We start from the raw sequence: 23,616 nt of genomic DNA, 5'->3' as shown, positions 1-23,616 counted from the left end.
TGCGGTACGCGGGCCTCTCACTGTTGTGGCCTCTCCCGTTGCGGAGCGCAGGCTCCGGATGTGCAGGCTCAGCGGCCATGGCTCACGGGCCCAGCCGCTCCGCGGCATGTGGGATCTTCCCGGACCGGGGCATGAACCCATGTCCCCTGCATCGGCAGGCGGACTCTCAACCACTGCGCCACCAGGGAAGCCCTACTTCATTTCTTTTTTCAAATGATTTGAGAGAAAGAATCAGAATCCTTGCAAGCTGAAGCTGGAAAAAGAAAAAAATAGAAACAACCACTGATTGCTTTAGGACATTTGTGGCCCACTTATTTTGGAAACCTGGACTTCCCTGGTGGTGCAGTGGTTAAGAATCCGCCTGCCAATGCAGGGGACACGTGTTTGAGCCCTGGTCCGGGAAGATCCCACATGCCACAGATCAACTAAGCCCGTGTGCTACAACTACTGAGCCTGCACTCTAGAGCCCGCAAGCCACAATTACTGAAGCCCGGGCGCCTACAGCCCATGCTCCGCAACAAGAGAAGCCACCACAATGAGAAGCCTGTGCACCGCAACAAAGAGTAGCCCCCACTTGCCGCAACTACAGAAAGCCTGCGCGCAGCAACGAAGGCCCAAAGCAGCCAAAAAATAAAAATAAAAAACAAATAAATTAATTATAAAGGTGGGGGGGCATTGCTACATTTCCAGAATATCTTTATCCATTTTGAAAATCATTAAAAACAAAACACAACAATTACCCATGATCTCTGCCGAAAAGAAGCACGTGCTGGCTCCATCATGTCTCACTGATCCCTATTGCTTATCTCCTTTTTCTATTGATTTTTCAGGTATATTTTTTCTTTTAAAGGAGTTCAGTGAAAAGACATGGAAGAATTATCATACAACAGTAAAAAAAAAAAAGATGTTACTATATAAGTTGAGTTTTATGGAGAATGCTTAGGCATAGTGATAAATAGAAGAAGAAATGTGGAGAAAAGCTAGAGGGAAAAAAATTTATCCAAATATTAAAGCTTATGGAAACATAGCAAAGTATTTTTTGAAAATCAAAGAATTAATGATCAGATCTACAGCTCTGATAAAATGGGTTGAATTTCAAAACAATTCTCATCAATAAATTACAGAGATTTAAAGTATCTTCCCACAATTTCCTAGTAGATTGATTCATTCATTCATTTATTTATGGCTGCGTTGGGTGTTTGTTGCTGCACGCAGGCTTTCTCTAGTTGCAGCGAGTGGGGGCTACTCTTTGTTGCCGTGCGCGGGTTTCTCATTGCAATGGCTTCTCTTGTTGCGGAGCACAGGCTCTAGGCACACGGACTCTAGAGCGCAGGCTCAGTGGTTGTGGCGCACAGGCTTAGTTGCTCCGCGGCATGTGGGATCTTCCCAGACCAGGGCTCGAAGCTGTATCCCCTGCATTGGCAGGCGGATTCTTAACCACTGCGCCACCAGGGAAGTCCAACGTGGTAATTATTATTACTATAGTTAACAGTAACTATAACCATAATGATGGTGGAGACCTGGAGGACGCCATCTTAACCAAAAGATCAACAAGAACTTCACCGATACCGACACAAACCAGGTGTGCCTCCTGATGTGACAGATGATGCGCTGAGAAGAAAACACTCTTTCTGTGGTATTCACGCCCCAAATGCATGACACAAAACTGAGGCACGTGCTACAAGTAGCTGACCCGCACCCTTCAAAAACATCAAGGTCAAGAAAGGCTGAGGAACTATTTCAGATTAAAGGCGACTAAAGCAACAATGCAACGTGTGAGCCTTGCACACATATTGAGAAAAGCTATAAAGGTTATTATTGGGACAATATCCAAAATCTGAATATAAACGGGGCATTACTATTGGATCACTGTTAATTTTCCCACTTTTGATTACTGTACTATGGTCATGGGAGAGAACACCCTTCTTTCTCACCTCCACTGCTGCCGCTCTGGGCTGGACAAGTCTTTGTTGGAGGGCCAGCTTGCGCACCTCAGGGTGCTCACCACTGCTCTGGCCTCTCACTGCTCGATGCCGGCAGCACCACCCCTACTAGTTGTGAGAACCAAAAATGTCTCTAAACACAACCAAATGTCCTCAGGGAACATTCGAACTACTGTTCTAAGGACACACACGGTGAAATGCTTAGTGCTAAAGGTGCACATCTATAATCCATTCTCAAATGACTCACAAAAACAGGCACACAGAGAGAGAATGAAAAAGCAAATGGGACAAAACATAAAGAGCTGGTGAGTGTGCATCTGAGGTGAAGGGTGGACAGTTCCAGCCATCAGCTCTGTCAGGCGGCTTCCCTCTGCTATAATACGACTGTGATTCTGTTTTCCTCTTCACTCATTCTCTCACATGTGTACAGGAGATTTTTCTAGAGGTTACATGACATTACAGGATATTATACGTGAAACGTGACAACAGTGAACCGTGCTTCCCTAACGCTCAGTGTTACAGAATTACGCGTGGGTGTCGGTGTCAGGAAGAGCAATGGATGCCATGGTTTCAGATTTCACGTGGCAATTAGCCTTTCCTCTGCTGGGTTTTGGTGTGGTATCAATGATGAGCCAAGAGTAGCTGAAAAGACTACTAACTCTCTCTTTCCGAGCTTCGTGCGAAGACTCTTCACTAACTCTTTGCTAACTTCACCAAAACAACATATTTGACAGACTGAATGCAGAACCAGGTGAGAATCCAGCAGTGTTCAAATCAAGCCAGACGCTGAAGAGATTTGCAAAGATGAGAACACCACTCTTCTCACTAAAATGCTTTTGTTGTGGAAAATAAACATTTTTAAAATGAGAACTATCTAACTTTTTAACATTTATTTTAAAATAAATTTAAAAATTAATAAATACTTTAAAAAGTTTCAGTTTGGGGGCTCCAAACTGGTGGCTCAGCAGTTAAGAATCCGCCTGCCAATGCAGGGTACATGGGTTCGAGCCCTGGTCTGGGAAGCTGCAACTACTGAGCCCATGTGCCCTAGAGCCTGTTCTCCACAACAAGAGAAGCCACTGCAATGAGAATCCCGTGCACCACAATGAAGAGTAGCCCCTGATTGCCACTAAAGAAAGCCTGCAACAGACCCAACGCAGCCAAAAAAAGAGAAAAGTTTCAGTTTTAATTTCTATATAGTAAATATTGATAAATAAAACCCACATAAACAAAACCTGCTTGGGGTCTTGGATAAATTTTTAGACATTCAGACACTGAAGGAGTCTTGAGAACGGAATGTTTGAGAACCCCTGCCTTTTCTTTTCTTGCAATGTTTCTGTGAATTGAAAATTCTATCAAAATGAAATGTTACAAATACACACACACAGAGCGCTCTAGCTGGCCAAAGCTGGGAAAATGAGTATATTAAAAAAAAAAGATAATGGACAGCAAACAAACAAAAAACCCCCACAGCCACCATGAGTCCACAATCATGTTTTCAAAACAAAGACAGGGGTCAGAGGAAGAGAAAGAGAAAAGGGGGAAACCTCTTCTTCACAGATGAATGCCAGCTCATCGATGTAAAAGAAACAATCAATTTAGAAAATCACGTTTTGCAATGGAGACAATGGTCCTCAAGGGCGCACCCCTGGGGGAGAGGCTGCCAGGAAACAGAGGGGCCACACACATGGCTTCCAAGACTCTGTGGGGTTTGTGCCCGAAACGTGTTACCTAAACCTAATCAGGAGGAGCCAGTCCCAAGAATTCAGAAAGAGACCCGCTGGGCACAACACCACCTCTGTGCTCTGCCAAGTATTCTGTGTCATGGAGAAGCCAGGAAGGCGGGAGGACTGTCCCAGATGGGGGGGGGGACACACACAACTGGGATGGCACTGAATGAGCGCCGGCCGTCACAGGCACTCGCATGGTACCGCGGCTGTGGGGAAGCACACCACCTTTTCGGGAGTATTAGTGAACTCCTAGCATCAGTCGAGGTGTGCAGTGCTGGTTTATGTTGGTGAAGTGTCAGAGGGTTTGACACAAGGGAAGAGAGAGAAGAGACGCGAGAGAGAGGGAGGCAGAGGATGTCAACAGCTGGTGCTGTAAGGGGAATATGGGTGTTCACTGGACTCTCTTCTGTGGGTGTGAAAATGTTCTAAATCAATAAAAAAGAAAATCCTGAATACATTGCTAGAAGTAACATTCTCAGGCTAGAGGTGCTATAAATAAAAAAAGGATTCAAACTCAGTTTTGACTATAGTTAACTGCAAAAACAGAGGCCACCCTCCTGGCTACTTCCCCCTGGAGGGTGGCCAAGAAGTGAAGACAGGGGAGCGGCTCAAATGGGGACGGATGCTGTAAGACCACAAGGCCCCAGGACGCAAAGGACAGCTTTCCTTCCAGGTGGCAGGCACTGCTGCACACATGGGCGCCTCTGGCGTGGATAGGCTGTCACGTGGCCCATCTATCCACAGCAAGAACCCGTTGTGTGGGATTGTCGTACAGAATTATGAGAGAATCAACACAACATTTTCTCCTTTGAAACATCTGTTACACCAAATCCTTCTTTACAACGGAATTTATTTTAATGAAATTTTATTTCCATAGCTAAACTAAACACAGGTATGATATCAAGAATAACCAACTGCTTTAAACAAATTCCGTTTCCTCACAAAAGCAACCTACATCCCAAGCCCTTTGACTCGTAAAGGATGGAGGAAGAGAATGCAGCCTATGGGCTAATTACACCTGTTCTTCTCATTCCCAAGAAGCCTCTCAGGATGATTTCTGGTTCCTACACCTGAACACGGGGTCCAAAGTTTGTTTTTATAGCTTTTTTCTTTCTTTTTTTTTTTTGGTTGCACTGGGTCTTAGTTGAGGCAGGCAGGCTCCTTAGTTGGGACTTGCCTGCTCCTTAGTTGTGGCTTGCCTGCTCCTTAGTTGTGGCATGCAAACTCTTAGTTGCGGCATGCATGAGGGATCTAGTTCCTGGACCAGGGATCAAACCCAGGCCCCCTGCATTGGGAGTGTGGAGTCTTAACCACTGAGCCACCAGGGAAGTCCCTATTTTTATAGCTTTTCTTCATGTATATTAATGTTACATTATGGAAGATGGAACTGAGATCAAGAATCTGTCTTGAGATATGAGATACAGGATTAGATATTAGATGTCAGGTGCACTTAACTTCTCAAATGTGACACCTTATTCAAATACTATTTTCAAATGATATATTAAAAATACTGAAACTCCAGGACCTCCCTGGGTCCAGTGGTTAAGACTCTGTGCTGTCAATGCAGGGGGCACGGGTTTGACCCCTGGTCAGGGAACTAACATTCCATATGCCGTGTGGCATGCCCAAAAGATAAAACAAATAAAAAACAAAACTGAATCCCCACAGCAGCCCTCACTGTTTGCCACTGTTGCTCATATACCTAACAAGGATGTTGTACTTCACTTTCTCTTGCTTTTGTAAGTTTTTCAATCATTCCTTATGACCCAGACAAAGACCTTGTTAGAAGTGTGCTTTTGATCCAGATGCAGGGACTACCATTTGGAAGCAGGACCATCACATAATTTTGAAAGAATTATAGCAGCTCCAATTTTTTCCACACCAATGTTTTCTTCCAATTATACTATAATTTTGCTAAAGAGGCATTCTTCATTATCAGGTATGTCTGACCTTTACAGAAAAGCTCTGGTCCGCATTCACAGAAACACACACCGTATACAGAGCTCATCTCTGACACAGAGCCAGCCTGACCCTGGCAGTGGCAGCCACAGGAGTGAAAGCTGCCCCAGGTAGGACTGCAGGAGAGCTGACCAGGGGGTGGGACACAGAACATTCATTGTACCAGTGACTAGGGAGGCGGGCCCTCCAACTCTGTAACACATCAGCACTACCCCAGCCGAGGGCCCAGAAGTTCAGTGTTGAATGGGAGACAAAGACATACCTTGGTTCTGACCAGACAGGCTAGGCCTCAACCCAGGCTGAAAGAAACTTACTGAGTGGGAGGCTTACTGCAACTCACGTCCAAAGTTCTTTTGCCTCTTGGTTTTCTTTTTATGCAAACTTGGTCCTTACCTTGGAATTCAACATAATTTCCGGAGCCCTGTACCAACGTGTGGCAACGTACTCCGTCAGGAACCCTGTGTGATCATGGTCCGGATCTGCAACACGGGCCAAGCCAAAGTCACAGATCTAAGAGAGAAAATAACAGGACACGTTCTTAGAGATTCTAACCAATTTAACATCAAAACATCATAAACACAAAAAAGACAACAGCAGTAATGATGACAAGTAACTGCTACCATTCTTATGTGGCAGATGCTTCTTGGAATTCTACACACTCACTCTTACCTAATCCTCACCACAATCTGAAAGGCAGCTGCCGCGCATCAGACAGGAACAGGCTGGAGGAGCCTTGAACAGAACACATCTTCAGAGGACAGTATCCTCACCTCTCATTATCTGCTTATCCCACAGCAACCTTGCTTAGGCCACTTGACAAAAACTGTTCTGCTCAGAAAATAAGGCTACCCACTAGAGACTAGGAGACCAGACCTCTGCTGCTGACGCTTGGGGGTGATCACCATGGGATCAGTTCCTCTCCCCGCAGACCTGACCTCCTGCTGGTCCTCCACTTGCTCTTCCTACCTCCTTCCTACCTCCTTCCCCCTCCACGTAGCCAAACCCACTCCCAAACCTTTAAAAGATATTTCACATATTGAAGATGAATCTTTTTTAAAAAAACAAACACCCAGCTTCTAATTTCTCCTGACTCACAAAAGTACTTGCTGGCCTTTCACCATTCAATGCTTTGGTGCTACTCCAGCTCCAATGTATAAGGAAAGTAACTATAACATATTTAATCTCGTACAATTGCAGGATATTTTAATTCCTAGCTCCTGGGGAACTAACCCGAGAAAGAGAGAGAGATGTTAACAAAGACAGGCCAGAGTCTAGCAGAAGGCAGCCTGGAAGACAGAGATCACTTTGGAGGCTTATTGCTTTAATTCACCTAAGAAGTGAAAAGGGTCTGAGCTCAGGCCATAAAAATAGGATAAGGAGGAAGGGACACACCTCAGAGATACTCATGAGACGTAAATGGACATCAACCTCTGCTCAGATATCCCATAGTTGAAGTTCTCGACAATTCAGAAAGATTCTGAATGCTCCCATCCACTTCACCAGTGTCTCTCTCTAGCCTTGGACACTGGCATCCCCATGTGGCACCTCTGACCCCACAGGCCCTGCTGCTTGCTTCGACCGCAGCATTCAAGAGAAGTGACGTATCTGTGTTGCCCAATTTCTGTCTTTTGACATACTGTCACTGCATCTTCAAAAGGAGCCAATGCCACATTTGCTTCCCCAGTTGCTCTTCCACAGGCTACGCTCTAAGCGCACCCTAACAGAGCTGCATGGTGAGGCTGTCTGGACCCTCTTGCAGCTGACAGTCCCCTCTTGGCCTTCATCACCACCCCGTGCCCCCCAGCACCAGCCTCACCTCTCGAGCCGGCCAGCCTGCTGATGCCGTCGCACCCTCGACAGTCCCGGGCCTGTCAGAGGATCGGGCTGATGGAGGGCCATAAGTTTTACAGGGGGACCGTGGTAAGCTCTAACCTCAGCTTGACTGATCTTGAGGCTTTCGACATACCTGCACCCTATTTGTTTCCTTAGAGCCTATTCTACCAAGTCCCATGAAACAAACTGCAGGAATACTCAGTTCACTAGCAGTACAATCCCTGCAGGCGTGATTCCAGCTCAGGAAGCAAGAGAGGAGCGATTTCTCCTTACATGCAAAGGTGGGTCCTCTAAGCCATCCAGAAGTCACCATTTGCCACGCTGGACTACAACCAATTCACGTCAATTCCGTGTGGCTTCAACTTTCAATACAGCCCACAGTTTCTCTTTTTTCAGGGCTAACACCTCATCCTCTGATTCAAGTTCAATCAAAGCTCAGCACTTGGTCTGCCTTCTGCATGTAAATGGACACTTGAAGCCATATTCTGAGTCATGTGCTCAGAGAAGAAATACTGCATCTCAGCAGCAGAGTAAATGCACCGCAAGTCCCTGACCAGGATTCCCAGATCTTTCACTGCCCTCTACTACACTCAGCCCCACACAGCGTGGATGGGTCCAGACTTCATCCACAGCTTTTTATGGGTCAGTGGAACCACAAAACAAATCCCAGATTAAAAGAAAAACAGCATATAGGAAATTCCCAGCTCAGTGAGGCCAAGTACCGAGGCTGACGTCTCCACACACCTCTGGGAGCGTGGACAAAGTAACAGAAGCCGCACTTTGGGAGGCTTTATGAGATTCTTAAACACAAAGACAGGATAAGTGGTGTGAGCAACTTTAAACACAGCTGTGGCAGACTGGATTTTTCTAAAGAGGATCATCAATACAACCCTTACCCACGCTCCTGTTTCAAGATCTTTGGCTGAATTTTTATCAAGAGGGCAGGATCGGGCTTCCCTGGTGGCACAGTGGTTGAGAGTCCGCCTGCCGATGCAGGGGACATGGGTTCGTGCCCCAGTCCGGGAAGATCCCACATGCCGCTGAGCGGCTGGGCCTGGGAGCCATGGCCGCTGAGCCTGCGTATCCGAAGCCTGTGCTCCGCAACGGGAGAGGCCACAACAGTGAGAAGCCTGCATACCGCAAAAAAAAAAAAAAAAAAAAAAGAGGGCAGGATCTATCTTCCCTTCTCTTGAATCTGACCAAACCTTTGTAACTGCCTAAACCAACAGAATATAGTGGAAGTGATGCTGTGAGACTTCCGAGGCAAAATCATAAAATGCAATGTGGCTTCTACCTGGCTCTCTCCACTGGGGTACTTGGAACCCTCTGCCCACGTTGTGAGGACACCAGGCCACGTGGGCTACACGTGGCCGTTCCTTGGCATCAACTGCCAGGCCCTGTGGGAGATGACTTGAGGCTCCACCCACATATCTTCTAGCTGACGCCCAGAGGCTGGAGCAGAGACCAGTCACTGCCCACCACTGCACCCTGACTGAACTCCTCACCTGCAGAAACTATGAACTCAAACATGATTCTTGTTGTTTAAGCCCACTACATTTTTTTTTTTTAATAACAGATTTTCTTTTTCTAGGGCCATTTTGGGTTCACAGCAGAATTCAGCAGAAAGTACAAAGAGTTCCCCATGTACACCTGCCTCCCCCGCCAGGCAGAGCCTCCCCTACTATCAACATCCTGCACCAGAGCGGGACATCTGTTACAGTCGAGGAACCTACACTGACACATCATTATCACCTGAAGTCCACAGTTTACCTTCAGGTTCACTCGTGGTGGTGTACATTCTATGAGTTTTGACAAGTGTGTAATGACATGTATCCACCAGTACACTGTCATACAGAAATAGTTTCACCGCCCAAAAAACCCTCTGTGTTCTGCCTTCACTTGGTCTTTTTATCCTCAATTTCTTCTTCTTTGGAAGGCCACTACATTTTGAGGTGATTGTTATAGAGCAAGACACAGCTAACATAGTGGTGCCGGACAGCGTGCGTATTAAGACGGAGCAGCCCTCTCTGAGGAGGACCCACGTGCAGTGACACTGGAACACTGAAGAGATGCCAGCCACAGGAAGACCTTGGGAAACCAGAGCAACTGCCTGGGGGTGTGTGAGGGAAGGGTGGCCCCACAGCTGAAACCTCCCCAAGTGGCTCTTCAACTGGCTGCCCCTCCAACATCTCAACTGAAAGGGCCTTAGTCTGTCTGGAATTAGGGAGACTCACTTTACCTGACTGCAATCTGATTCCTCCTTGAAATTCCTGCCTGAGTGTTATTTCTGAAACATAAATCACCTTTCTGGCTCAAAAATCTTTTAACCAATCCCCTCTGCCTAGTAAATAAAAGTCCAAATTCTTTAAGCAAAAACCCTCCACACACTGTCTGCTCGGGTGTCTCCCACCACCATCTATCTCTGTGCCACATCTGCTCCTACCAACAGTTCCATGCCCTTCCTGACTCCGTGACGCCCTCTCAGTTGAGGACCTGATGCTCACCATTGCCTGACCCTAAATACCAGCATGAAAGTGACCTCTTGTGAGAGGTTTCCCAGGAACCAACACCAATCCCACGAACAGCTCACTTTTCTGAACTCTGGTAATACTTTGTTTGACATGTATTATATGTAAGCACATACCCACAATCCATGACAGCTGGATATATGCCCATCCCCACAGCTGGAATATAAGTCCCTAGAAAAAGGCAATACTCAACTAACTTTTTATCCCTAAGTGGAGTGGGCTCTCAACATCAGGTGAATAAATGCCTTATTTCAAATGTTTATAGGAAGCATAGCAACTCAGGTGGATTAACTGGCAAGAGACTCTAGTACTAACCACTTCTCACAGTATCTGAACTACTGATTATCTCTTAAAAGTAAAAACCAGGGTACAGCATTACCATTAATGTAAAATCTTACATTAATACTTAATAATGTTAAAAAAAACTGCATTGTTCAGAGTGGCAAGATGAAGAAGAAAAAGTTTTAGAGTTATTTTTTGCAGTACACGGGTCTCTCACTGTGGTAGCCTCTCCCGTTGCGGAGCACAGGCTCCAGATGCGCAGGCTCAGTGGCCACGGCTCACGGGCCCAGCCGCTCCGCGGCATGTGGGATCTTCCCAGACCGGGGCACGAACTCATGTCCCCTGCATCAGCAGGCGGACTCTCAACCACTGTGCCACCAGGGAAGCCCAAGTTTTAGAATTAGCAGCATTCCTTCTCCATGCGGAACGCTGCAGTACAGCTCCTTCTTTAAACAAGAACTAAAGCGGCAGTCGCTCCTCCTGTCTGGAAGCCATCAGAAGGGGTCCTGTGGCCTGAGGGTCACTGTGGGGTGGGAGGAACCGCAGCAGCCTGGTGGGCTTGAGAGAGGGCTTCAGATCAGGACACGGTCTAGGTGTGAGGTGAACAGGGAGTCCACATGGGGAGGCGGTGGCAGCCCACCCAGGGGACTGGAGTCTGAGCAGAGGGTCCAGGGATTATATGGCACAAATCAATTACGTCACTGGAGGCTGCAAAATGGCGACTTCTCTAATTTTATTATTCCTTGTGCATTTATTAGCTGGCATTTATTTTAAGGAAGAGCCATCATTCATCAACTGGGGCTATTTTCTTACCCTGATGCCCAGATCTCACTGGAAAGACAGGGAAAATGTTTAATCCTTTTTTCCCTTTAGTTACCAATTTTCAGAATAGTGAGCTAGTATAAGGAGGATCGTGTTTCATTACTTGTATCCTCCACTCCTAGTATAAGGCACAGAACCAGCAGGTTCTCAAAATTTTTGATTATAATTTAAAAAATAAAGGAAAGTCATCTTTTCCCAGAAATATTACAGACTTAAAATATTAACAATGGCTCTCCAAAAACAAACAAAAGCAATCTGCCATAAAAGGGTTTAGGGTTTAGACCTGTAGGGTTTAGACCTCTACAAGATTGCACAACTCGGGAATTCTCTGGTGGTCCAGTGCCTAAGACTCCACGCTCCCAATGCAGGGGGCCTGGGTTCGATCCCTGGTCCAGGAACTAGATCCCACATGCTGCAACTAAAGATCCTGCACACGACAAAGATCTCGTGTGCTGCAACTAAGACCCGGTGCAGCCAAATAAATAAATATTAAAAAAAAAAAAGAAAGATTTCACAACTCCACTCATGGTCATCAATGGAAGGCTCATGGGATTCTTTAAAGTTCCTTTAACACTACAACACTGAAAGCTAATACAGCATTAACCAAAAAACTGTCAAGGCTTCAAAATAAAAAAGTAATAAAATTCATTACAATTCCATAAGAAGGAAGGTAGACAACCAGGATACAGTACAAGAAATATAAAATGACCAATCACTCCTACTTGGCTACTTTTTGGGTTGAGCAAATTCAAATTCTCATAAAACAAAAGCCAGCCCCAAAGACGTTTCATTTTGTATCTTTCAAAGTCCTCCTTCCCATGCACACCCAGAACCACATGTGCTGTGAGCCTAGCAGCCTGGAACTCCTCCTGGGGCTGCTGGGGGCTCAGTACGCAAACGGCGAGGACACGGACTGCTGGAGACCACACTCCCCTGGCAGTTTCATTAAAAATATGTGAGCAGAATCTCGAAATAGGGTCTACAGCCCTTGCTTTTCTGCGGCCCTCAGAAATAAAGAGGAAGCCTACAAGGAGAGGGTCTCAGGAGGGCCCTGAGAGGCTGGTGTCTGCTGGGTCTCTGGGCTTCAGGTAACAAGTACAAAGCATGTTTATAGAGCCAAAAACTAAAGGTCTAAGACACTGAGAAGAGTTGATATCCTGAGGGCTCAAGACTAGAAAATACTTAGTAACACAGAAGCTAATGGAAAATGTGACATCATTACCTACTTGAAAATTCAAAAAGGACCAAATAACAAGTCAGTAAGGCCACTGGTCACAAACTTTCTAGGTACAGGGCTCGTGGGACAGCATCACGGTCACCGCAAGGTCTGAGGATGTGATGGGCATTCGGTGAGTCCAGAGCTCCACCCTCCCACGTGCATGTGCCCTGGTTGTTGGACACGCTCCCACGGCAAATTGGTGACTCGGTGACATACCACACTCATCTCTGGAATAAGAGTCTCTCCTGAATATTCATGCCCATGTGGATGATGTATACCCCACATGGACATTTTGAAATGTGGGTGAATTTCACTGCTGTAAATATCTAAAACATCCTATTGTGTTTCTGAGTGTGTGTTAAAATTGCGTTTTGAAAACAATGCCTGGATTGTGCAGACGGCCAACAAGACATATATATCAGTGTGGGTGTCCATTTTGGTGAGCAGTGAATAAAATGGCCCGAGGTAAAGACAAGTCCACAAACAGTGAAGAGACAACAGACAAAGTAGTCTAGTTCTGTGCTTCTTCTTAAGGACGAGTATTTTCAAGTCAAAGTAAAAGTCATCTTTTCCCAGAAATATTACAGACTTAAAATATTAACAATGGCTCTCCAAAAACAAACAAAAGCAATCTGCCATAAAAGGACTGTGATAAGAAACAGAAAGAAAAAAAAAGCACTAGGAGACATAAAAATTTTTTCTTCATGTGCTTCAAGAAATTCTTTCATAATTGAGATTTTATTGGCTGTTTTGAGGATCAGTACACAGACATTTCAATTTGTACACAATTCTCAACATATGTACCAAAAACCTAAAAAATCATGTAGTTGTGATTCTTTTCTGAACAGTTATTCCAGTGACTTTCCAGCTTAAAATTTGGGGGCAAATTTTCCTTCAAAGGATATCAAGTACCAATATCTTCAAATATTGATATGCTGTTACATCGTAAGTCCCACTAATTCACAATTTAATGTCATATACACTACATACTCAAATTGTCAATCGTCACAGCACATTAACAGTTACTAGAAGAACTGGACTACCATGACCAAAGATGTTACAGAGTGCACAAAATTCTGCCCAGGAGAGCCACGATCAAGGGGTGAGTGGTTTGCTTTAGGAAACAATTCTACCAAAAACAATGTGGGAAGAGAAGTAATTTAAAGTGTTTAAGACATTAAATGGACAACTGACTCCAAACTGCCATTTAGTATGCTTTGTATTATAGGATATAAAAGCTACCCTCCATCTGTGGAATGTTAAGCTGACACCCAAGACAATCAAAGCCTCCCATATTTAATATCCCACTATTTTCTGGTTGTACCAAAAAATAAACAATCAGCAAATGATTTCACCTCTGAAAAAAAAGCATTTACACTTAAAAAATGGGATGAGGTGGGATTCCTTCCTTTTTAAAAATGTTTCTAGAGCTACTAAAAAACTTGCATTTACAAAATAGTTGATAAAAATATTCCTCTGGATTGTACAAGAAGGGAAATGGACCACTGATAGGACAAGGTGTGTGATATTAATCAGACTTGGCTTCTTTCTCTCCTGCTTCATCAGAAGCTGGGCTCTCCTCATTTTTAGTTTCTCCATTTTCTGCAGGTAAGTCTTCTTTAGTCTCTTGGTTAGCCACTTCAGGCTGTTTTCCCTTCACTCCCCTTTTCCCTTTAGTTTGCACTTTTTTGTCAGAAGATTTATCCTTTCCTGCCGCCTTTTTTGGCTTCGTTTCCACTTTTGCAGGAGCCGGTTTAGCTGACAACCTCGCCGATCTCCTCTTGGGCTCCTCCTTCGCCGCCCCCTCAGTGGAGGTGACCTTCCTCTTGGGCATAGTGGTGGTGGGGCGGGCGCGTGCCGGGTGCCTGGGGGCTGCGGCGCGCCGAGAGCCTTCACGAAGCTGGGCTGCCTGGCCGCTCTTCACTGTAATTTTTCAAAAAAATCACTAAGAGCCGACAAAGTACGGCCATTCCTTGTGTGCCAACCTGGCTCTCATTTGCACAGATCCATGCACAGGGATCTGGCTACACCCTATGTAGGAAGTACATGAATTTAACTCAGAAGGATCCTAAGAGGTGACAGAGTCCAACCGAGTCATATCTGATGCAGGAAGCTGTCCTCCACAACGTCTCACAGGACATCTGCCATCCTGCTTTAAACACCCAACGACAGCGGATAAGATGACTGCCTGATGACAGGACCCACTGCCTTTTTATTTTATTTTATTTTATTTTTTTGCGGTATTCGGGCCTCTCACTGTTGGGGCCTCTCCTGTTGCGAAGCACAGGCTCCGGACGCGCAGGCTCAGTGGCCATGGCTCACGGGCCCAGCTGCTCCGCGGCATGTGGGATCTTCCCGGACCAGGGCACGAACCCATGTCGCCTGCATTGGCAGGCAGAGTCTCAACCACTGCGCCACCAGGGAAGCCCCCCACTGCCTTTTTAGATAGTTCCAGAAGGCTCTTCATGATCAAAACTTCAGTGATCACCAAAGCTGCAGCCACACAGCGCAGGCCTCAGTGTTGGTACACTCGTCCCTTACTTCTTATTCTTACTATATTTCTGTTGTTCCTTCTGCCTGCGCCCAACACAGCCACTCGCCCACTGCAAGCCTGACATGCTGAGAGGGACAGCACGACAATCCTCCTTCCTGATGCCTCACAGCTTGGCCAGAACCAACTCACCTCTCTCCTTTCTGTGCGTTACAGCAGACAGTACTGCAATCGTCTATTGCTTATCAGACCCCTGACCTATCAGTTTTCAGACTGCAGGGGCAGACACTCACCTCCCTTGCCAGGTATACCTTACACAGCTTCCCACAGGAACGTCTGTGGAAGTGAGGTCCACAAAATGATCACTGCTATTCATCTATATGTACTTTTCAAACAAATTTATTGAGATATAATTCACATACTACACAATTCTCCCATTTAAAGTGTGCAGTTCAATGGTTTTTGATATTATATCACAGAGCTATATGACCATTACCACTATCCAAGTTTAGAACATTTTTATAACCTCAAAAAGAAACCTTGTGCCCATCAGCAGTCTCTCCCAATGCCTCTCCAATCCCACCAGTCCACAGCAACTGCTCATCTACCTTCCATCTCTACAGACACATCTATTCTACAATACGTGATCTTTTATGACTGGTTTCTTTCCCTCACATACTTAATAATGTCTGCAAGATGCATCCACATTGGGCTTCCCTGTTGGCACAGTTGTTAAGAATCCACCTGCCAATGCAGGGGAAATGGGTTCGAGCCTTGGTCCGGGAAGATCCCACATGCCGTGGAGCTACTAAGCCCGTGTGCCACAACTACTGAGCCTGCGCTCTAGAGCCCACGAGCCACAACGACTAAGCCCATGTGCCACAACTACTGAAGCCTGTGTGCCTAGAGCCCATGCGTGCTCCACAACAAGAGAAGCCACCACAATGAGAAGCCCGCGCACTGCAACAAAGAGTAGCCCCCACTAGCCGCAACTAGAGAAAGCCCACATGCAGCAATGAAGACCCAATGCAGCCAAAAATAAAACATAAATAACTCATTAAAATCCATTAAAAAAAAAGATGCATCCATATTGTAGCACATATCAGTACTTCATTCCTTTTTATTACACTGTATGGATCCACCACATTCTATTTATCCATTGTCATTTGGACATCTGAATTATTTCCTCCTTTGGGCTATTACGCCACTATGAGTATTTCTGTATCTGTCTGTGTGCAGATGCATGTTTTCATTCCACTCAGGTATACACCTGGGGCCGAATTCTTGCTGACACTTATCATCTGATTATATCATCGTAGTGTGTGTGAAGTGGTATCTCACTGTGGTTTTGATTTGCATTTCCCCACTGACTAATGATGTCAAGCATCTTTTCATGTATTTATTGGTTGTTTGTATACCTTCGTTAGATCCTTGGTCTTTTCAGATTCTTTGCCCACTTTTAAATTGTGCCATTTATCTTTTAGTTGTTAAGCTGTAAGAGTTTTTCATATATTCTAGATATAAATCTCTTATCACATATATGATTTACAAATATTTTCTCTCATTCTGGGGATTGTCTTTTCACTCTCTTGATGATTTACTTTGTAGTACATGCTTCTCATCTTGATGAAATATTTTTTTTTTTGGCTATGCCACGCCACGCCACGCCACGCCACGCCACGCAGCTTACAGGATCTCAGTTCCCGACCAGGGATTGAACTCAGGCCACAGCAGTGAAAGCACTGAGTCCTAACCACTAGGCAACCAGGGAACTCCCTGAAATCCATTATTAAAAAAAAATGTTGTTGCTTGTGTTTTTGGTGTCATGTCTAAGAAGTCTGCCTAACACAAGTTTGCAAGAATTTACTCCTGTGTTTTTTGTGTTTTTTTTTTGCGGTATGCGGGCCTCTCACCGCTGTGGCCTCTCCCGCCGTGGGGAACGAACCCACATCCCCTGCATCGGCAGGCGGACCCCCAACCACTGCGCTACCAGGGAAGCCCCTACTCCTGTGTTTTTTAAGTGCATTCTAGTTTCAGCCTTTAAACTTAGATCTCTAATCCATTTTGAGTTAATTTTTGTACATAGTACAGGCAGGGAGGGGCCCAAACTCATTTTGTTTTGCATGTGGTTATCCAATTGTCCCAGCACCATTTGGTGAAGACTATTCTTTCCCCAGTGAATGATCCTGGCACTCTTGTCAAAAATCAGTTGATCATAAACATATGGGTTGGGGCTTCCCTGGTGGCGCAGTGGTTAAGAATCCGTCTGCCAATGCAGGGGACACGAGTTTGAGCCCTGGTCTGGGAAGATCCCACATGCTGCGAAGCAACTAAGCCTGTGTGCTACAACTACTCAGCCTGTGCTCTAGAGCCCGCAAGCCACAACTACGGAGCACGCATGCCACAACTACTGAAGCCCGTGCACCTAGAGCCTGTGCTCTGCAACAAGACAAGCCACTGCAATGAGAAGCCTGTGCACCGCAATGAAGAGTAGCTCCCACTTGCCACAACTACAGAAAGCCTGTACGCAGCAACAAAGACCAAACGCAGGGCTTCCCTCGTGGCACAGTGGTTGAGAGTCCGCCTGCCGATGCAGGGGACATGGGTTCGTGCCCCAGTCCGGGAAGATCCCACATGCCGTGGAGCGGCTGGGCCCGTGAGCCATGGCCGCTGAGCCTGCGTGCCCGGAGCCTGTGCTCCGCAACGGGAGAGGCCACAATGGTGAGAGGCCCGCATATCGGGGAAAAAAAAAAAAGACCAAATGCAGCTGAAAATAAATGAATGAATGAATGAAAAAACAAAAACATATGGGTTTATTTATTGACTCAATTCTACTCCAGTGAGCTATATGCCTACTCCTAGCCAGTATCACAATGTCTTGATTACTATAGTTTTGTAATAAGTTTTAAAATCAGGAAGTGTGAGTCCTCTAACTTTGCTCTTTCATAAGATTGGTTTGGCTATTCTGGGTCTCTTGAATTTCTATATGCATTTCAGGATCAGCCTGCCCATTTCTGCAAAAAAAGCCACCTGGGACTCTGATACGGACTGCATTAAACCTGTAGATCAAACTGGGAAGTACTGCCATCTTAACAATATTAAGCCTTCCAATCCATGAACATGGGATGTCATTTCATTCATCTAGGTCTTAAATTCACATGCATTTTTACTAGACTGAATCCACATTCCCTTCATCATACCGGAGACAGCTGTAGACCTCCCTCCTTATTTAGCTCTGCCACGTTATTAAAATAGAAATATATATAAATGCTGCCTTTTTTTTTTTTTTTTTTGCAGTACGAGGGCCTCCCACTGTTGTGGCCTCTCCCATTGCGGAGCACAGGCTCCGGACGTGCAGGCTCAGCGGCCATGGCTCACGGGCCTAGCCACTCTGCGGCATGTGGGATCTTCCCGGACTGGGGCACGAATCCGTGTCCCCTGTATTGGCAGGTGGACTCTCAACCACTGCGCCACCAGGGAAGCCCAATGCTGTCCATTTTTAAGAGAACTCTAAGGACTATAAAGGATCTAGGGTTTTCCTATTTATTGGGAATGCATTATTTAGGAATCGAAATCATTAAGGTCAACTTTTCTGCTGTTTTCTGTTTACTGTATAAAATTTATCGAAGAAAAAGGTGACCAATGAAATAGATCTTTTAATGTACACATAATCCTATTTACATATACAAGTTAAAAAGTACATGTGTATGTAAGAGCATAGAAAAAACTTTGGATGAAAATACACCAATTTGTTACAGTGGTTACCTCTGGAGAAGGAGGAGCAATGGGATGGAGAAGAAAAATAGAACTAGTACCCTTTACTTGCATTTTTTTTTGCCATAAATGTTTTCATGTATTTCTGGTGTAATTTAAAATCTGAATAACAATAAATATAAACATGCCCCAGTAACATGAGTTTTTCAACAGATATCACCCTAAGAGTAAATAACCAAGCTGACCTTGAGATCGCAGGTGGTGTTGAGCAGCAGGTTGGAAGGTTTGAGGTCACGGTGCAGCACGTTAGCTGAATGGATATATTTTAACCCTCTGAGGATCTGGTAAAGAAAATAGCAGATATGGTCGTTGCTGAGGTGTTGCGTCTTCAAGAGCTTGTAGAGATCTGTTTCCATGAGGTCTTGTACTATATATCTGTTTGGAAAGGTTAAGGTAACACACCAAAATAGCTGGTCACACTTAGCAAAGCACTGAAAACAAAACGAAGCCAAAGGGTCCATTATTACATCATGAGGCTCGGGAGGGAAATGAGGACCTGAAGAAAACTTGGTACACCTCAACAGAAGGAATCGGAAAGTCGTGAACTCCTTCTTAGGTCCTGTGAGACAGCAGGCACCACGCCTGCCTGATATGCGCAGTGATGCGCTAGCGGAGACCTGACGCAGGTGGTGTGGATGAGTCCTGGTCTCCAAGCTGTCCACCATCAACAGACGCCCTCTGGGGTTGTTGGAAAGGGCTGGGGGAGGGTGGGGGCCAGCACCAGGCACTCCCTCCTCTCTGGCCTAGCAACAACTCAAAACGTCACTGTTCTTTTACCTCCCTTCTTGTCCCCCTCCTTCTCGACAAAAATCAACCATAAAACTTTTGGAAACACAGGCCTAGAACACATTTGCTACTAAACTCAACCCTCAGTCTATTTGCTTCAATTAAGGTTAGGAGTATAAATAAGTGTGTAAGACTGTAGGAAGTTGTGCTAGGAAGGGGCCTGTCCTGGTTGAGCTCCTCTTGTTTTCCTGCCTATCCGTGTATCTCAGCATATAAAATTTTAGTTATGGCTAACTTCATTCATTCCCACAGAAAATAAATTATAAAAGTGGCTAGGTTTTAACTTCACCACGATATTATTTCATTAGTGTTTTTGCATTTCTTTTATTCATTTCTGTGTAAATATTACACATCTACAGATTCATGCTAGATGAGACATGGTACAGAATTTGAAGGAAACATGACTGGAAAACTTGTCATCTGACAGAGATGTGATTTCCAAGGCAAAAGGTAAAGCAGGACAACAGATGGCAGGAGGAGGCATTTCACTTAAAATATCATCAGAACTTAGTGACAGAGCTGTCTAAAAATGGAAAGGCTAAAAAATAATAATAAAAATAAAAATAAATAAAATAAAAATGGAAAGGCTGCCTGGAGATAGTGAGCTGCCTCTCCCTGGAGGGGCAGAATGCAAAGTGGGCAAACTGGTGGGAACATTGCTGCGGCCAGAACCGGAACCTTCTCCCATCAGGTCCTCCTCAGCACACTTCACACTTGTACCTTTCAAACACAGTCTTTACCCAGGCAGCCTCCTTTACCCAAGCCTTTACCTGCTTAGTCCAGATTTCTAAATGTTTGTCATAGTTAATCACACAACTTCAGAGCTGAGCCAGCCTTGTAGATCATGAGGGCGAGCACGCCAGTTTTAAAAACAAGAAAACTGGACCCAGATGTGAAATGGCGCTAAGATCAGGACAGTCTGGACCTGACCAGGTGCTGTACAGGGCACCCTCTTCCACAGTCGACTGCTCTTTCCTTTTCACCATCATAACAAACCATACCTTGAGTGGCAAACACGTGACTGGAAAAGGTGTTCTCCAAAATTTTCCACTATACACTTAAAGGAAATCTTTACTGAAACTGACAGAAAATATTGGATTTGCCAAAAAGATACTAAAATCAGTTACTGACAAATGAAAAAATGAATCAGAGAAAAAATGTAAATGATGCAAGTATTACAGTAAATGACAAGCAAAGTACAGTTTCCCCTTAAATGTGCTTTATTACTTTTCCTCCACCCCTATAAGTGCAGACACGTCCAGTTACATTACTCAACCAGGTGACGGAGCAGTGGAGCAGCTGCCTGAAAAGGATACACATCTTTCATCTGCTCGATGGTTGGTGCTCGAATAATATCATTGATTCCAATGATGTTCTCATGTCTGAAGCGCAGTAAGATTTTTATCTCCCTCAGGGTTCTCTGGCAGTAGGTCTGGTGCTCAAAAGGGCTGATTTTCTTGATAGCTACTCGAACTTTGTTGACATTATCATAAGCAGAGCTAAAAAAATAAATAAAAAAGGAGGGGAGGAGGGGAGATGGCATTAAAAACAGTTCTCAGTACAAGGCGGTAAAGTATTAAATGTTTAGCACTCTGAGCAAATACTTGTTTCATACACGTGAAGGCAGCATGTGTATAATCCACAAAGAGGCCTTAAACTAGGGAGGATGCGGCTGGCAAAACGCAGCACACACAGAATCTCAAAACTAACAGAGGGCCTGGCCCTGGGAACTGTACAGATGTCCATTTTCATAAATCCAGGAACATGGGCGTATGACACACATAAGCCATTTTCCCACTGTTTTTAACAGCAACTGCATTCTGGTGAGAGCAATCATTTCTGCCTCCGAAACAACTTCCTACTGTTGGATTAGATTCCACTGACTCAGCAGAAACAATCAATTGACCATCAACCACATCTTCAACCCGAACAAAAATGCACCCAAGAGAGCAATAAGGATATACTGCATAGCACAGGGACTTATAGCCATTATCTTGTAATAACTCCTAATGGAGCATAATCTGTAAAAATACTAAATCACTATGCTGTATATCTGAAACTAATATTGTAAGTCAACTATACTTCAATTAAAAGGTGGGGCAGGAGGATGCATTGATTGCTTGCAACAACTTTGTCTTACGTGCAAAACGACATGACTATTTCTTTCCCCCCCCCCACAAGAAATTTAATCAAGATGTTTGGGTAGTCTTATAACAAAACCTAAAAAGTATTGTTCAAAAAATACCTTCACAGCCATAACATAGGGCCCAGTTCTTTCCAAGTTGTCCTGAAGGTCTGACTTAATAGAATTCCAAGCAGAAGCAATAATAATTTTATCTTCAATTTTATGATGAATTTGAATCTTGAATATTACTACTATCTTTATGAACAATATTCTATTGAATCTTTTCTGTAAGAGCTTTTCATATTAACAAGTATCAACATCTGGTCCACTGACCGAAGCAATGAAAGAACACGGACGGGCAGTAAGACATTACTTCTGGTCTCCTCTGGGTAAGTGCTAGAAACAGGAAACAGTAAAATAAGTTTATTCTCAAGTTTGTGCTTCTACAATGATATCTATCAGTCTACTTATACTGAGAATTACTGATGCATCTGTCTGACTCTACCACAAAACTATGCTGTAGGAGGGACCTTGTCTCACTCAGCTTCAGCTTTCTCACACCATTTATACATTGCACTCGGGTACCCCAACACTTTGAAATGACGTCTATTTCCTTAAATAAAAGAATAGCTACTCAAATCTTATTTTGCTTTGGTTTGCTGCAAGAAGGCCCAAACCACTGATTTTTAGGTAGACAGGCAAAGGGATATGTCGTTCAAGCAAGCTTATTCAACACTGGGAGTAAATACTATTAGAAATCAAAACTTTTTTGGTAATTCAGATTTTAGAGCCTGAGTTCAACAAAAGAGAACACAGGTTAAAATAGTTATAAAATACTGGTTTACACTCAACATTATAAATAACCAGGGCTTCCCTGGTGGCGCAGTGGTTAAGAATCTGCCTGCCAATGCAGGGGAAACGGGTTCAAGCCCTGGTCCGGGAAGATCCCACATGCCGTGGAGCAACTAAGCCCATGCGCCACAACTACTGAGCCTGCGCTCTAGAGCCCATGAGCCACAGCTACTAAGCCCTCATGCCATAACTCCTGAAGCCCACACGCCTAGAGCCCATGCTCCACAACAAGAGAAGCCACCGCAATGAGAAGCCGGCACGCTGCAACGGAAGACTAACCCCCGCTTGCCGCAACTAGAGAAGGCCCGCACGCAGCAACGAAGACCCAACGCAGCCAAAAATAAATAAATAAATATTTTAAAATTATAAATAAATAAATAAATATCCAGTTTTACTGAAGCATGGTAGTCAAACAAACACGGGCATAAACTTGCCTTTGAGAATAAGACTGCTTGGGGAGAGGGGCTTATGGTCAATGTGCCCCTCCAACAGTACCGACTGACACTCAGTGATGAAATTGGAACTGGGTATGTTATTTAAAACAGAGAGAGGGTGTCCCTGGTGGCGCAGTGGTTAAGAACCCGCCTGCCAATGCAGGGGACACGGGTTTGAGCCCTGGTCCTGGAAGATCTCACATGCTGCGGAGCAACTAAGCCCGTGCACCACAACTACTGAGCCTGCGCTCTAGAGCCCACAAGTCACAACTACTGAGCCTGCGTGCCACAACTACTGAAGCCCGCGCACCTAGAGCCCGTGCTCCACAACAAGTGAAGCCACTGCAATAAGCCCACGCACCGCAACGAAGAGTAGCCCCCACTCACTGAAACTAGAGAAAGCCTGCGCACAGCAACAAAGACCCAATGCAACCAAAAATAAATAATAAATAAATTTAAAGTAAATAAATAAATATAACAGAGACAGAGGCGCAGACAGACACACACACACACAGACACACACACACACCCCTAAGTAAAGGAGGGAACTTTTATCCAGCCATTTGGTTATATTAACAGGATACAAAGATTATACTATTACTGTGCCCTTGAGCTCAAGCTATTGAGAGCACCCAATCATCTTACATAAATGCAGCTTCAAGTCCCAGATGAATCCTATCCTAAGATACATAAATGGTGGGGTATGGGAGGTCAGGCCAATAGGTGAGCACATTCAATTCTTAAAACGGTAGATTCCTACTATTCAGCAATAAAAGGAAACAAACTGTTGATATATACAACACAGATGAATCTCAAAATAATTATGCTGAGTAAAGCC

At 44.8% G+C, this 23,616-nt stretch overlaps 1 protein-coding gene and 1 pseudogene across 6 annotated transcripts in view; both read right to left on the bottom strand.

Annotated features, from left to right (window-relative positions):
* MAPK1 (mitogen-activated protein kinase 1) overlaps positions 1-23,616 on the bottom strand; it is a 97,635-nt gene that overhangs the window by 23,257 nt on the left and 50,762 nt on the right. For 5 of the 6 annotated variants that reach the window (XM_027088828.1, XM_027088827.1, XM_027088826.1 and 2 more), the window contains 4 exons: positions 21,826-21,888; positions 20,684-20,866; positions 18,767-18,956; positions 6,026-6,142 (listed from right to left, as the gene is read on the bottom strand). In XM_027088828.1, coding sequence (XP_026944629.1) covers positions 6,026-6,142; positions 18,767-18,956; positions 20,684-20,866; positions 21,826-21,888 — 553 coding nt within the window. The remainder of the gene's footprint in view (positions 1-6,025; positions 6,143-18,766; positions 18,957-20,683; positions 20,867-21,825; positions 21,889-23,616) is intronic. The other variant, XM_027088830.1, reaches the window with a different exon arrangement.
* LOC113610560 (non-histone chromosomal protein HMG-14 pseudogene) lies at positions 13,020-18,881 on the bottom strand (annotated as a pseudogene).

The sequence above is a fragment of the Aethalodelphis obliquidens genome, unplaced genomic scaffold, assembly GCF_003676395.1.
Source record: "Aethalodelphis obliquidens isolate GAN/ISIS:26980383/991018 unplaced genomic scaffold, ASM367639v1 scaffold63, whole genome shotgun sequence".
In the NCBI taxonomy this organism is placed as follows: domain Eukaryota; kingdom Metazoa; phylum Chordata; class Mammalia; order Artiodactyla; family Delphinidae; genus Aethalodelphis; species Aethalodelphis obliquidens.
The sequence above is the reverse complement of the archived record's forward strand: the minus strand, read 5'-3'. Positions and strand labels throughout refer to the sequence as shown.